The sequence below is a fragment of the Convolutriloba macropyga genome, chromosome 1, assembly GCF_964194025.1.
Source record: "Convolutriloba macropyga chromosome 1, txConMacr16.3, whole genome shotgun sequence".
In the NCBI taxonomy this organism is placed as follows: domain Eukaryota; kingdom Metazoa; phylum Xenacoelomorpha; order Acoela; family Convolutidae; genus Convolutriloba; species Convolutriloba macropyga.
The window spans coordinates 7234796-7247523 of NC_134468.1; the positions used below are offsets into that span (position 1 = coordinate 7234796).

General features: G+C 35.1%; 1 protein-coding gene across 1 annotated transcript; it reads left to right on the forward strand.

Annotated features, from left to right (window-relative positions):
• The first annotated feature begins 10549 nt into the window (after positions 1–10549).
• On the forward strand, positions 10550–12387 carry LOC142345166 (solute carrier family 2, facilitated glucose transporter member 4-like). Its single transcript, XM_075397246.1, has one exon. The coding sequence runs from the start codon at positions 10653–10655 to the stop codon at positions 12312–12314; it is 1662 nt and encodes a 553-aa protein (XP_075253361.1). The 5' UTR covers positions 10550–10652; the 3' UTR covers positions 12315–12387.
• The last annotated feature ends 341 nt before the right edge of the window (positions 12388–12728 follow it).

Consider the following 12728-nt stretch of genomic DNA (forward strand, 5'->3'; position numbering starts at 1 on the left):
TTTCCCAATCCATTCACAGCTCATTCTAGGCCTAGCTTTTTGTTTGAATTAAATTTTCATTTCTCGCTAGTGGTTTTTTTGTTCACATGCGGCATTTTGACATTGATTTTCTGTTTATTTCTTATGTTTTTGTTCTGATTTTTTTGAAATGGTTTTCTCAATTCACTCATAGTCCATTCTAGGTCTAGTTTTTCTGTTTAGTCAATGAAAATTTTTTGAATTGTACGTCAGGACTTGTCCTGCTATGTTTTTTTTTTAAGATCTGTTCACACATTTTCATGATTTTTGAAGTCAAATTGGAGTAGTGATTTTGGTCACGCCGAAACAGGAAATGGAGCGAAAAAGCGAGTGGTTTTGCGGCGTGAAATTTTTTCGCTCTAAATTTAAAGTGGAGTGAGAAAACGGTGTTTGAACAAAAATTCGCTTTCTCGTTAGTGGTTTTTTTGTTCACATGCGGCATTTTCACATTGATTTTCTGTTTTTTTTCTTATTTTTTTATCAGAATTTTTTAAAAATGGTTTTCTCAATTCACTCTTAGTCCACTCTAGGTCTGGTTTTTCTGTTGAGTCAATGAAAATTCTTTGAATTGTACGTCAGGACTTGTCCTGCTATGTTTTTTTGTTTCGTCGTCTGACGCCTTTTTTTCGTTTTACATTTGTTCACATAGCAAAGCTGAAAAGTCAAATTTTCTGAATGTCTTCTTCCTCTCACTAACGGCGTTTGCGCGCGTGACGTCATTTCTCACTCGCTTTAGCAAAAGTTTTTAGGTTATTTGCGTGATTAGATTTTCATCATACGTGACTTACCTCACTCAATAAAATTACTTTTGCACTTTAAAACTTAAGTTTAATTTGAATTTGTTTAAGGTCAAAGGAACTCATATGTGCAGTAACGGTCCCTAATAAGAGGCTTCTGTGGAATGAATTTTAACAAGCGTTATTAATTTATCGCTGAATGTTTTTTACCTAGTTTTTTGAGCGGCGTCGATTTTTTTTTCAATTTAGATCTGTATCTGTTTCTATCTCTATTATATGGCACGCAGGTCTATTCTTTCGCAGCTATTCCGGCAATCTGCCGGCTATGTTTGTATTGATAGTAGGTCTTGAAAACTAAAGAGGCGAGAATTTTTTTGTAACTACAGAAAGTAAATTTTTGTTCAAATTCTTAGATTAACCTTAATTAAGTATCAAATCTTATTGTTCGAATCAAATAAAGAGTTCTGCGTTTTAAATCCTCATGATTTGATGTAAATTATTCTGAAATTTTTTTCTTGAGTAATTTCCGGCCAGATTACAACCAAAAGATCTGCGTAAAAAGAGCTGGAAGTTCAATTCATATTTTAAGGGATGAAAGATTGTCCATTATTGATGGTCATTATCTACCGGGACCAAAAAGGCGTTTCTATTTGTTAGAAATTGATGCTTTCATGCAAAAAAAGTGATCCGTTCAGTTGATTTATCCACGGTCTTAATTTCTTCTCATTATTAGTGCTTATTGTCATCATTCCAAATTTTTTTGATCTCTGTCGTCAATTTAGAAGTAGATACGTTTTGCTTGGCTTTCAATAATTTTATGGGTGCTAATAATATTCTAGCAATTTCATTAATTTGATCAATATTCATGTGTCAATTTTTCGTTGCCAACTGTGTTGAAGTTTTGTTTTGGTTATCAAATGTCCTGTTTATATTTCACATTTTAGTTACCAATGTTGCTTTTAGCTGAATAAAATTCATAAATCAATCTTTGATGCTTATTTGGCCAATCTACAAGGTTTTAAGTACTCTAACAAAACAGTAAACAGCTCTAACGGTACTGGAATGACTTTTTCGTTTTCTATTTACTGTTCGTAAATTCACTGTAGGAGGAGTTTAAAAAAGATATTTTTTTCATCAGAATTTGGTTCAGATTACAATAAAATTGACTGAGGATTTCAACTTTTTGAGGAGTGGAGTTCTCAAGAATCGGCAAGGGAGTTGAATTCCATGAGGACAGCAAATTTTAAATAGTTTTCTTTAAATACCAATTTCTCATCATAATTTATGAAAACTAGATCAAATTAGAGCTTCAAGAAAATAAGTAATCTATCCCAATTAGTATTACGTAGAAAATTTTGCACTTACGTAGTTTTTTTTACCTTAACTGAAACTGTAATTTCGAGTCTTGGATGACACCAGTGTATTTTACTTGCTCTATTTTGCGTTTTAAAGTCGAGAAATATTTTAACACGGTTTCTAATTGCTCTCAAACGAAGTTTGTAGCCATTATATTAGTCCTGGAGTCCTTTTTGCGGTTTTTCGCTGGAACGTTTTTTTCGTGTGGCGCTTTTGAACTCCCCGTTCACCCTCCTCCATTCGGCAATTCGAATTTCCCGCTCGTTCCCAATCCCCAATGATAGCATCCCCAAGCTCCAGATAGCTAGTACCAGAGCCAGCCGCTCTCGTTTGAGAGCAATTCCCCGACGTTAGTGGCTTATGTTTTCAAGAAGCAATAATAATTTGATCTTCTTGTGATTTTGTGAACCATGGTACTTATAACGATAATACTTAAAGAAATGTTGATTTTTGGATGTTCTCTTCTGATAAAAAAAGTAGAAGTTTTGCGGTTGTGATCGAAGTGCTTTGTTGAACTTTTTGCGTTGAATGAATTACTTAGCAGAGCCGTTTTGTAAAAATGGTCTAAAAAATGAAAAGAACTACTTTTTATGCGTCATTAATTGTTCCGACCCTCTTGAGGGGGGAGGAACTATATACTCAAGTGGGTTTTTTTTTTTGTTCCGTGAATTTTCGCCGCTCGATATATTCATCGTAGAGAGTTGAGACTGGTATCATTAGAAAGCTCGTCCAGCGTAGAATATGGAATTAAAAAGATTTTTTTAATTTTCGTTTTCTACAGGGAGTTATCGAGGTTTAAACTTCTGAGAAAAGAAGAGTGAATTCACGTTGTTTTTATTCACATTTACCGGAATTTTTGCCTAAATTTTCGTCAATTTTGCTAAAATTTGTTATAATTTTTAAGAATAGTGTCGTTGATTTTAATTTTAAAGACGAACAAGCATTGTTGATTGTTTTGATTTAATTTTTTTGGTCAAAAAATCTGGATAAACATTTCAAAATTTAGCCTTTTTCAACAAAAACAGCACGAAATAAGCTACTTTAGTCCACTTTGATTAAATTTGCCGACAGTACTACCCCAAACAACCCTCATACAATCTTTGTGGACTCAGAGGGGGGGCTTTTTCTACTTCAGAGTCCGCTGAGAGTGCACTGTAGTTAAAACTTTGCCGTTTTTTGCTAACTTTACTCATTGATTATCAAAAATGCAGAATTTATTTTGAGTTTTCAACTAACAAATTATCTACATCTACAACATTTGAAAAATCAATTGTTCCTAACGGACAATAGGTATTAGCAGGGCTAGTTTTGGACCATTCTTGGACTGTTAAAATCCAAAAAAAATCGGGTTGTAATCAGTCGGCCTTTTTTTTTTAAAAAAAAGACTTTTTTTTAATAATAAAGAACAGAACATATCAAATCAAAGCCCAGGAGTGATAGGTCCAACCAATTCGCTTGCTAAGCAGCTCCAAACTAATGCATTTAGTTTTTAATTGAAAGTTTATGGTCGTTTCTTTTTTTTTTAAAAAAAATGACTTTCAATGAATAATGGCTTAATTAACTTTACCTCTATTTTTTTCTTAATTTGTTCAACTTCCAGCTTAGTGTCATCAAAGAAAGACTGCTTCTTCTTTCTACTGATTTAACATTTATTTTGGGTTGCAGTTTTAAGCCTGCAACTATTGTTTTCTGGCTTTGATACTAAAAGATTTCAGATTTTTATTTGTTTTGATATTTGCCAGGTTTTCGCGTTTTCTAATTTTGTCACATTATCACATTATTGACAGTTCTCATGTCACCTTGTTAGCATTCATAATAAGGCAGAATTGAACATATTAAAATCCTGAAAGATATACATCGTCATTTTAACGGCCTCGACGCCTCTTTCTTGAAGAAATCAATTGAATTTTTTAATTTTGTCTCTAACTGTCATTTATACTTTGTCGTTTCGGTCGTATGAAATTTCCTGTATAGTGATAGCTTTCATTGGCTTTTCATGGAAGAATAGAAGAAACAATATTCTGAAATTAGTTGATAGCTGATGGCTTTCATGACTTTGAAAACAATCGTTTTCCAAAATTTAAAAAAAACTTTTTAACTTCGCAATTTTGTTCTTTTTATATTTCTTTTTGTTACCTAATCTCGTAAGTGAATTACAGGTCAAATATGACATTATAGGTCTCAAGGGAATAAAAGGTATTGGTGTCCCAAAATCTTTTTTTTTAAAGAATTTGTTATGACCTTACTGGCTTCGACACCGGTTTTTCGGTTTTTCACAAAAAAAAAGTAAACTAATTTGATTTTTGTCATATTTGACGTTCATTTTGTAGATGCAAGAAATATTCTGGATAATTGCAGGTCTCGAAGGTCTCCTTTTCATGAATAAACGACCCTATTTAAATAGCTCTTTTAGTAATTAATGCCTTTCATGACATTGAATGTAATTTCGTTTCGAAAAAAAAATTAAAATTATTACATACTTTAGCACTTCGCGAATGGCCACGTACTACATTATAGTTGTTTGAAGAAGGCGCAATCAAATATATATTCTGAGTGCCAAAATTTGGCTTGACGGTTTTGACAGCGTTTTCTGGCAAGTTTCAATTGAAATTTTGTTTGTTCTTTGTTAATCTTTTTAGCCGCATTAAAAAATGAATAAGGACAGGTCCTAATGCCCTTCTATAGAAGCAGTGATAATCGTAAATTTGTGGTAATATTAATTGATTCCTAATGGTATTTATTACTTTGAAGTTAACTGTTTCAAAAAAATAAGTTAAATTTTTTTACTTTACTGTTTTTGTTCTTTTTTGTATAATTGTTACCAAACCTTTTTATGGACTGGTCGCAAATGTTTTCTGATGATTTATAAGTTATTTTTGTTTAGTTTTAGGTTTATCTGACGGTATGTTGACTTTGTTATTAAATTTAGTTTTTAAGAGGGACATAAATTTTTTGATGTAATTAATGTTTGTTGTTGTTGTTGTTTGATTTTGCTGTTCGTCTTGACTCGCTTTCTTAATATTGACATATTACAGCAATCTAATGCATCAGTTTTTACTCCACTGAGTTATTTGCTTTGGAGGCTATCTTATCGTTCATACAGAATTTTTTGAAAAAGACTTGGGCTTTTTTGGGATTCGCAAAAAATAATTTTTGGGTTTTTCTATATGTTCCTCATTTGGTAGACAATTATGCCAAAATTGTGGATGGGTGGGGTCGGAACTTTATGTGCCATCGCACATTACCGAGCCGCCTTGTTAGTTTCTGGCTTCGTTTGAAGTCTGCTTTGCTTCGTGTCAACTCTGCCCGGTGCACTAAATATATGTTGGAATCATAAATCTTAGTCGCCCAAGGGACTTAGCGCCTGAGAGCTGGGTACAAGCACGAGGGGGACTAGGATGTATGTTCTAACGTATTTTAAAATCAGAGTGGAAAAACTATGCTCATTTTGTCAGCAATTGAGAAAAGTTTTCTGATGATTTATAAGTTATTTTTGTTTAGTTTTAGGTTTATCTGACGGTATGTTGACTTTGTTATTAAATTTAGGTTTTAAGAGGGACATAAATTTTTTGATGTAATTAATGTTTGTTGTTGTTGTTGTTTGATTTTGCTGTTCGTCTTGACTCGCTTTCTTAATATTGACATATTACAGCAATCTAATGCATCAGTTTTTACTCCACTGAGTTATTTGCTTTGGAGGCTATCTTATCGTTCATACAGAATTTTTTGAAGACTTGGGCTTTTTTGGGATTCGCAAAAAATAATTTTTGGGTTTTTCTATATGTTCCTCATTTGGTAGACAATTATGCCAAAATTGTGGATGGGTGGGGTCGGAACTTTGTGCCATCGCACATTACCGAGCCGCCTTGTTAGTTTCTGGCTTCGTTTGAAGTCTGCTTTGCTTCGTGTCAACTCTGCCCGGTGCACTAAATATATGTTGGAATCATAAATCTTAGTCGCTCAAGGGACTTAGCGCCTGAGAGCTGGGTACAAGCACGAGGGGGACTAGGATGTATGTTCTAACGTATTTTAAAATCAGAGTGGAAAAACTATGCTCATTTTGTCAGCAATTGAGAAAAGGTCAAAGTGCGAGAGGACTACTACCTATGGCAACTAAGTAAGACGAGCGAAATTAGATTTAGGAGAGCAGTCTATTGCAGTTGCGTTTCTTAAGATTTAATTGCAAACTAAGGGCCTGACTTTTTTCTACACTTGATTAATTGCTCTTGAACGAAGTTCGTAGCAATTATTGTAAACGTGTCGGTCTTTTTTATGCAATTTTTTGCTTGACCATTTTGCGATTTTCTTCTAGAGCATTCTTTGACTTCTCAAGTAACTTTCACGCTTTGGTTCTTCATTTTTGTGTGATCTCTATTGCTCTCACTCCGATGTAAAGCTTGTTCCTAAAATAAATTCGATTGCAGCATAGCAAGAAATGGGCCTGATAGCCGAGTTGGTAGTGATTCTGGTCAGGGAGCGAGAGGGCAATGGTTCGAATCCCGGCGTGTAAAATTTTGCATCCGTAAAGAAAAATTTATCTCGGCTACAGACCCTGAACTAGAGTGCCTCAGCTGTCGTTCAAGTGCAATTCTTCCGACATTGGTCGGTTTATGTTTCTCCTAGTATGTATTAGAAAAAAACCTGAGTCGCCGAAAGCACCTGGGGACCTCACAAAAGGATTTGTTTAAAAATTACATTTGAAATGATTAGGCGTTTTCTGTTGACATACGAGAAACCAGTCACAGTGAGTTTTTTATTGCAATAGGAGGCTCATTAATCTGCGTGCGCACATGATGTTCCGACCAGCGTTCTACAGTTTTGATTTAACTGTCAACCAAATGAAGGGATAATCAAAATTAGATGTTTGAATATAAAAAAATTGTTACACAACCAAACTATCAATTGAATTGCATAACGTAATGCCTCATTACAGCGAGATCTGCGAGCAAAAAAACTACGAAAAAACAACAGCAACAAAAAAAGCAAAAAACAAATTGTTAACGGCGAAAACTCAATATCTAAATTTAAAAGCACCTAGTAACAACGTCAAATTACAATCAGACAAAACCCTTACTACACAAATACTTTTTCCGAACTACACAGCATATGCAATTTTTCCTTTTTGAGACTAGGTAACAAGTGGACAAAAAGAAGAAATAATGAGGCGAAATTCAAAAATCAATATTTTTCAAACCAAAAAATTTCAAAAGTCTTAAAAATCATTAGCTTTTAACGAAATAATTCTTGATAAACTTACTAAAAAGTCATTATGAAACCAACGGACCTGTCTTTGGTTGGACTAAGCCATAGGAACAGACTAAAAACCAATTCGGCCACATTTGAAAATCATTGGGTTCTGTTAAGTGCTAAAGGAAGAGAAAAGGTAACACAAAAACACCACTCAATTTTTATCAAAACGCATATTGTTCAACAAACAAAACATCAGTTACGACATAATATCAGTAAACATGTTAATTTTCAAATTATAAGGAATTGGATGGGACCTCTCATCGGTGACAGTTAGTTACAAGTTGACGAAAAGAACAAAAACTGAAAAATTGAAATAACATTGAAAATGTATATTATCATGAACTTTAGAACTCTTCGCTATAAACTGACTGCTTCGGGTAACATCATTCATTCAATCCTCAATTGCAAGCCTATGAGACCGGTCAGCATTCTACGGTTACCTAAAGAAAAAAAAACAGTCAAAAGCAGCAAATTCAAAAAAAAATTGTGCGAGAGATGTGTCGAAGCTGTTAAAAAATGAACTTTACAGTAAAAGTTTTCTTTTTTTGATTAAATTTTTAACAGCAGTGGGATTCTTCTTTTTAAATAATTTGACCTCAAAAAATTAACAGATATGAACTAATACCTTAAAACCACGAAATTTTTGAGAAAACCCGTAGCATCATCGCCATAAAATTCAACAGCTTTCAACGGAAGCTAATAAATAGGCTCTGTTTTGACTCTATGAGACAACAAGGTTGCTTGTCATTCTCAAGTCTTCCATAAGACATTACAATTAGTCATTAACTATGAAAACAACAACATATACAGTCAAAATCCAAAAATTCAGTGTAAAGAAGTGCGAGAAGTGTCGAAGCCATTTAGACCATAAGCTTTTCTTTAAAAACTTCAACTATGATCCATTGAACGTCTTCTCTAAACAAATGGGAACTATCAATATAGGATAATGTGTTGAGGTTTCAAAAGGAATTTTCCAAAAAAAAAACCAATAGTTAGAAGATAAAACCGCTAACTAGATTAATTTTTGTTGAATTAGAAACGAAAGGCGTCCGGTCATTACTGAGACTGACTCAAAGTTCACGAAAATAAGTTCAACATTCGTTAATTTTCAAAAACCTCTTGAAGAATTATTTTGAATGTCTTAACAGACATTGAATTCAATAGCTTTCAACGGAAGTCATGAAAAACGCTCAGTTTTGCATCGATGAGAGGAAAAGGATATTTTTCATGCATAGGTAATCAATAAGTCATAGCAATAAGTCTTATGACTATGGAAACAACAAATACATGCAAAACCAAAAATTCAGTAGAAAAGTACAAGAAAGTGTCAAAGCCATTTAAACCATAAGCTGTTCTCTGAAAACGTTATCCTTGATCCATTGAACGTCTTCTCTAAGCCAATGGGAGCTACCAATATTGGGATAATGTTAAAATAATTCAAGAGGAACCAAAAATGAAAATTTTGAAAGGAAGGGGGTCTTGTCCTTAGTGAGACTGACTTACATTTCACGAAAATATGTTTATGATCGGTTTATTTTTTTAAACTCCTAACAGCCATTAGCTGGCCACTCAAAGCACTAGATAGGTTCTTTTAATGCTCATTACAAAACCTATTGCACTTTTAGTCATCGAGTCTATGCCATAGGACTCCAAAACTTTAGTAAAACCTTAAAAAGAAAATCAAATTTTCATTTAAAATTACGAAAACTCAGAAGCCAAAAAACACGCATTTCTGATTCCTTGAAAACGAATTTTTTGTTCATTGGGCTTCATTGGACTGTAAATAAGGTTTGCCATTAACGGAACCTCGATATGAGATGTGACTAGTCTCTAGGTGATTTAAGAAAACAAAAAAGTATGAAAAGTTTTCTTAAAAAGAGCTGTAAAATAGAATTCAATTTTTTTATAGTAAACTTCCTTATGAGACCAGAACTAAACTTTTTATCGCCTTTCGTCTCTTAGGAACTCAAAATTGATTCATTTGGGGCGTAAAAAGTAAATTTGAATTAAAAATTTATAAAAAAGATTTTAATTTGAAAAAAAAATTACACTCAAAGTGAACAAAATCATGCCAAATATCCCGTGTTCACACAAAACTTCAATCCTCATTGCCTTGAAAAAAAACGAAATTAAAAAAAATAGTTTTGAATTCTACCCTGGACGAGCTTTTTGATGATACCACTCACAGTTCTCTACGATGAATATATCGATCGGCCAAAATTGTCTGAACAAAAAAACCCATTTGAGTGTATAGTTCCCCCCCCCCCACAAGTGGGGTCGGAACAATGACTAAGTAGGGCAAACAACTTAGAAAAAGCAGATCAGGAAACTAGCATTTCCATTTGATTTCAAACTAATTGATTGAGGTGAGCTGTCTTAAGGTTTTGGTGCCGGACCCTTGATGCCTTTTTACTCTTGATTCTTTTGTCTTTCCGTACATGCAGAAAGTTTTCTGTAAACTGTTACTTATATTGAGATTTTGTTTCTAAGGTAGTCATTTGAGACAATTTTTATTTTAAAAAATGAAATTTATTCGGTAAAAAATAATAGTCAGAAATCGATCGATGAATTATACCGAACAACCATATAACGAGCCCCAGAAGTGTTACATAATAGCTCAAATTTTGTGTGTCGAAAGCATTAGTGCTTCTTACATTGCTTTCAAGCAGATATAAAGTCGTCAATTTCCTCGAAATCGGATTTGAAACATGTGCTAAAATAAATGTCAGTCCGATATTGAAGCTACTACACTCCACAACCGCTGAAGCAAACCACTAGATCAGACCCTCTGTCCGACGACCCGTCTGGGATCAGTAGATTATTTTCAAGATGAGTTATAAGCGAGATGATGCATAACTGCGCGAAACAACGTTGCCAGAAAAAGTTCATCTGCTCTAATGCCAGAAAAAGTTCAAAATGATTCTGCAGTGAATTTTTCAAACGTGAAACGCCTAATCTTGATTTAACAATGAGAGTACTGAGGAATATTTTTATGGTATTCGATTTTTTACACTATCCGTAATGGTGCAGCCAGTCCGTTGAATGCTTCGTTCATAATCGAACTTTTCACGCCGTTTCATTTTTCTATTGGTGTTTCGAGTCCGTTTAATTTATGGTAAACGTACAGTAAAACTGTGGAGTTTGGAAGTGTAGCTGTGCGCTAAAGCGTATAAAATTGATTTGTATTTCAATTCGATCAAAAGTATTGCTTTTCAGCTGTTGCAATGTGAAAATTTAAACAAGTTTAGTCCCTAGAGGGGATACAAATATTTAAATCAACCACCCGCTAAAATGTCACTATTTCTGGACGATACAGAACCAGCGACTCTGGTTCTTACCAGGGCCAGCAGTTCGGCTTCGACTGGTGAATGGGACCCTACATCCAGACGCGTTAAGAAACAACTCTCATTTAAGTTAACCCCTGCCCTCTTGCGGACCATTTTGACAGTAGTTTTGGGCTCTGGAATGATGTACGGGTACAATTTCAGTCTTGTGAACAACTGTGAAACAGTTCTGAAGACACACATGAACGAAAGTTTTTTCACCCATTACGGAAATTATTTGGATTCAAATTCGATGGATTTATTTTGGCATTTCGTCATTGCTGCATTACCAATAGGTGCAATATTTGGATGTTTTGCTTCCCATTTTTGCTCACACAAACTTGGAAGGAAGCGATTCCTGATTGTGAACAATTGCGTTGGAGTTATCGGGGCGTCTCTTCAACTGTGGGCTTCTATGAGTCGTTATGTAGAAGTGTTCGTTTTGGGAAGGGTCGTAACAGGTGCTTATTGTGGAATCATTGCAACTGTGGCGCCCGTCTACTTGAGCGAAATTGCACCTGTTCACCAACGAGGATACATAACGTCAACATTCCAGCTCGGCAATGTTGCTGGAACTACTCTGGCTCTGTTTCTTGGGTTGTCGAACCTGCTTGGTTCTATGAGCAACTTTCATTACCTGTTTATTATCTCTCTCGTGATACCCTTTCTTCAAACACTCTTGCTCAAATTCTGTCCTGAAAGTCCACGATTTCTGTTGCTGTTCAAATCAGACGCTTTTGGCGCAATGCAATCTTTGCGACGCCTACGAAACTGCCCCGATGTTAGCGAAGATCTGGCTGAAATTGACAATGAGATCTTGCAAAACTCAGAAGACGCGATCAACCAGAATCGAGCCAGAAGTATGCTAAGGTTCTCACAAATCTTGTCAAAACCAAACTTGAGAAGAATGCTCGTTATCTGTATATGTATGCATGCGTCTCAGTCGTTGACTGGAATCACTGTCATGTTATCCTACTCTTCGACGATTCTTTCTAAAGTGTTTGGTACAAATTTGAACTCCTTATTTTGGGATTCGGTTGTCTACGCGTTCCTAATTCCTTTCACTCTGGCTGCAACTGTTCTTGTGGAAAGACTCGGACGCCGTTTTCTACACCTTTCTGGAATTCTGGGATCTATACTAGGCGCTGGACTTGTTATGTTTGCACTTCTGTACAAAGGAAATTTCGCCGTATTAGCAACCAATATAATACTTTTGGTTGGACTTTCAATATTTCTTTGCAGTTACGCTATTGGACCCGGTCCGATGCCCTGGCTTATGGTTCCAGAATTGGTCCCAAGCAGTGCGCGTTCATCAATTGCCTCGTTTGCAGTTATAACTAATTTGGTTATATCTCTGGTTGTCACATTAACCTATCCTCTTTTGAAGAGTGAAATTGGACCTAGAGTTTTCGTGATATTCATGACTGCAAGTTTCTGTGTCGGTTTGGTCCTCTTTTTCGCACTTCCAGAGACGAAACGAAAGACTGCTGATGAAATTTTGCTCTCGGCTGCTGAAAATGCGATCAAAATTCCGTCTTGTTGCAGATGTTGGTGCATGTCGTCGGTATCTAGACACGAACTTGATGTAGACAATGAACTGTATCCTACCGATTCGGACCCCCTCTTCTAGATAATTAGTCAGAATAAATGGATCTTCTCCGGCTACTTGCCCAGTCTAACATGACCACCATCGTCTGGGGGGGGGGGGTAAAATCTTGATCCTGAAAATTTTTACCCCCCCCCCCCAAAAAAAAATCTTGATCCTGTGTGCAGATTATTTGCATCCCCTAACGCGCCCTTGCTATTTTGAAATCTAAAAGGGATCAATGACAGTGGAATTGGCAAAGAGGGGGGGGGGCGTTTTTGTTAGATATTTGGGGCATTTACTGAGAGGATCCGAACAATTAGTCAGAAATTTTAAATAGATTTTAGACTGAATAGAATTTAATCACGATTTTGTATCGCTTAGAATTACTGAATCAATGTGCACTTGTATAGTTAGATATTGTCAGAATAAATATATTGCATGAAAGTGCTTAGTGTG

Excerpts from the sequence above, each read along its gene's own strand:
- LOC142345166 (XM_075397246.1), top strand. The coding sequence starts at position 10,653 with ATGTCACTATTTCTGGACGATACAGAACCAGCGACTCTGGTTCTTACC.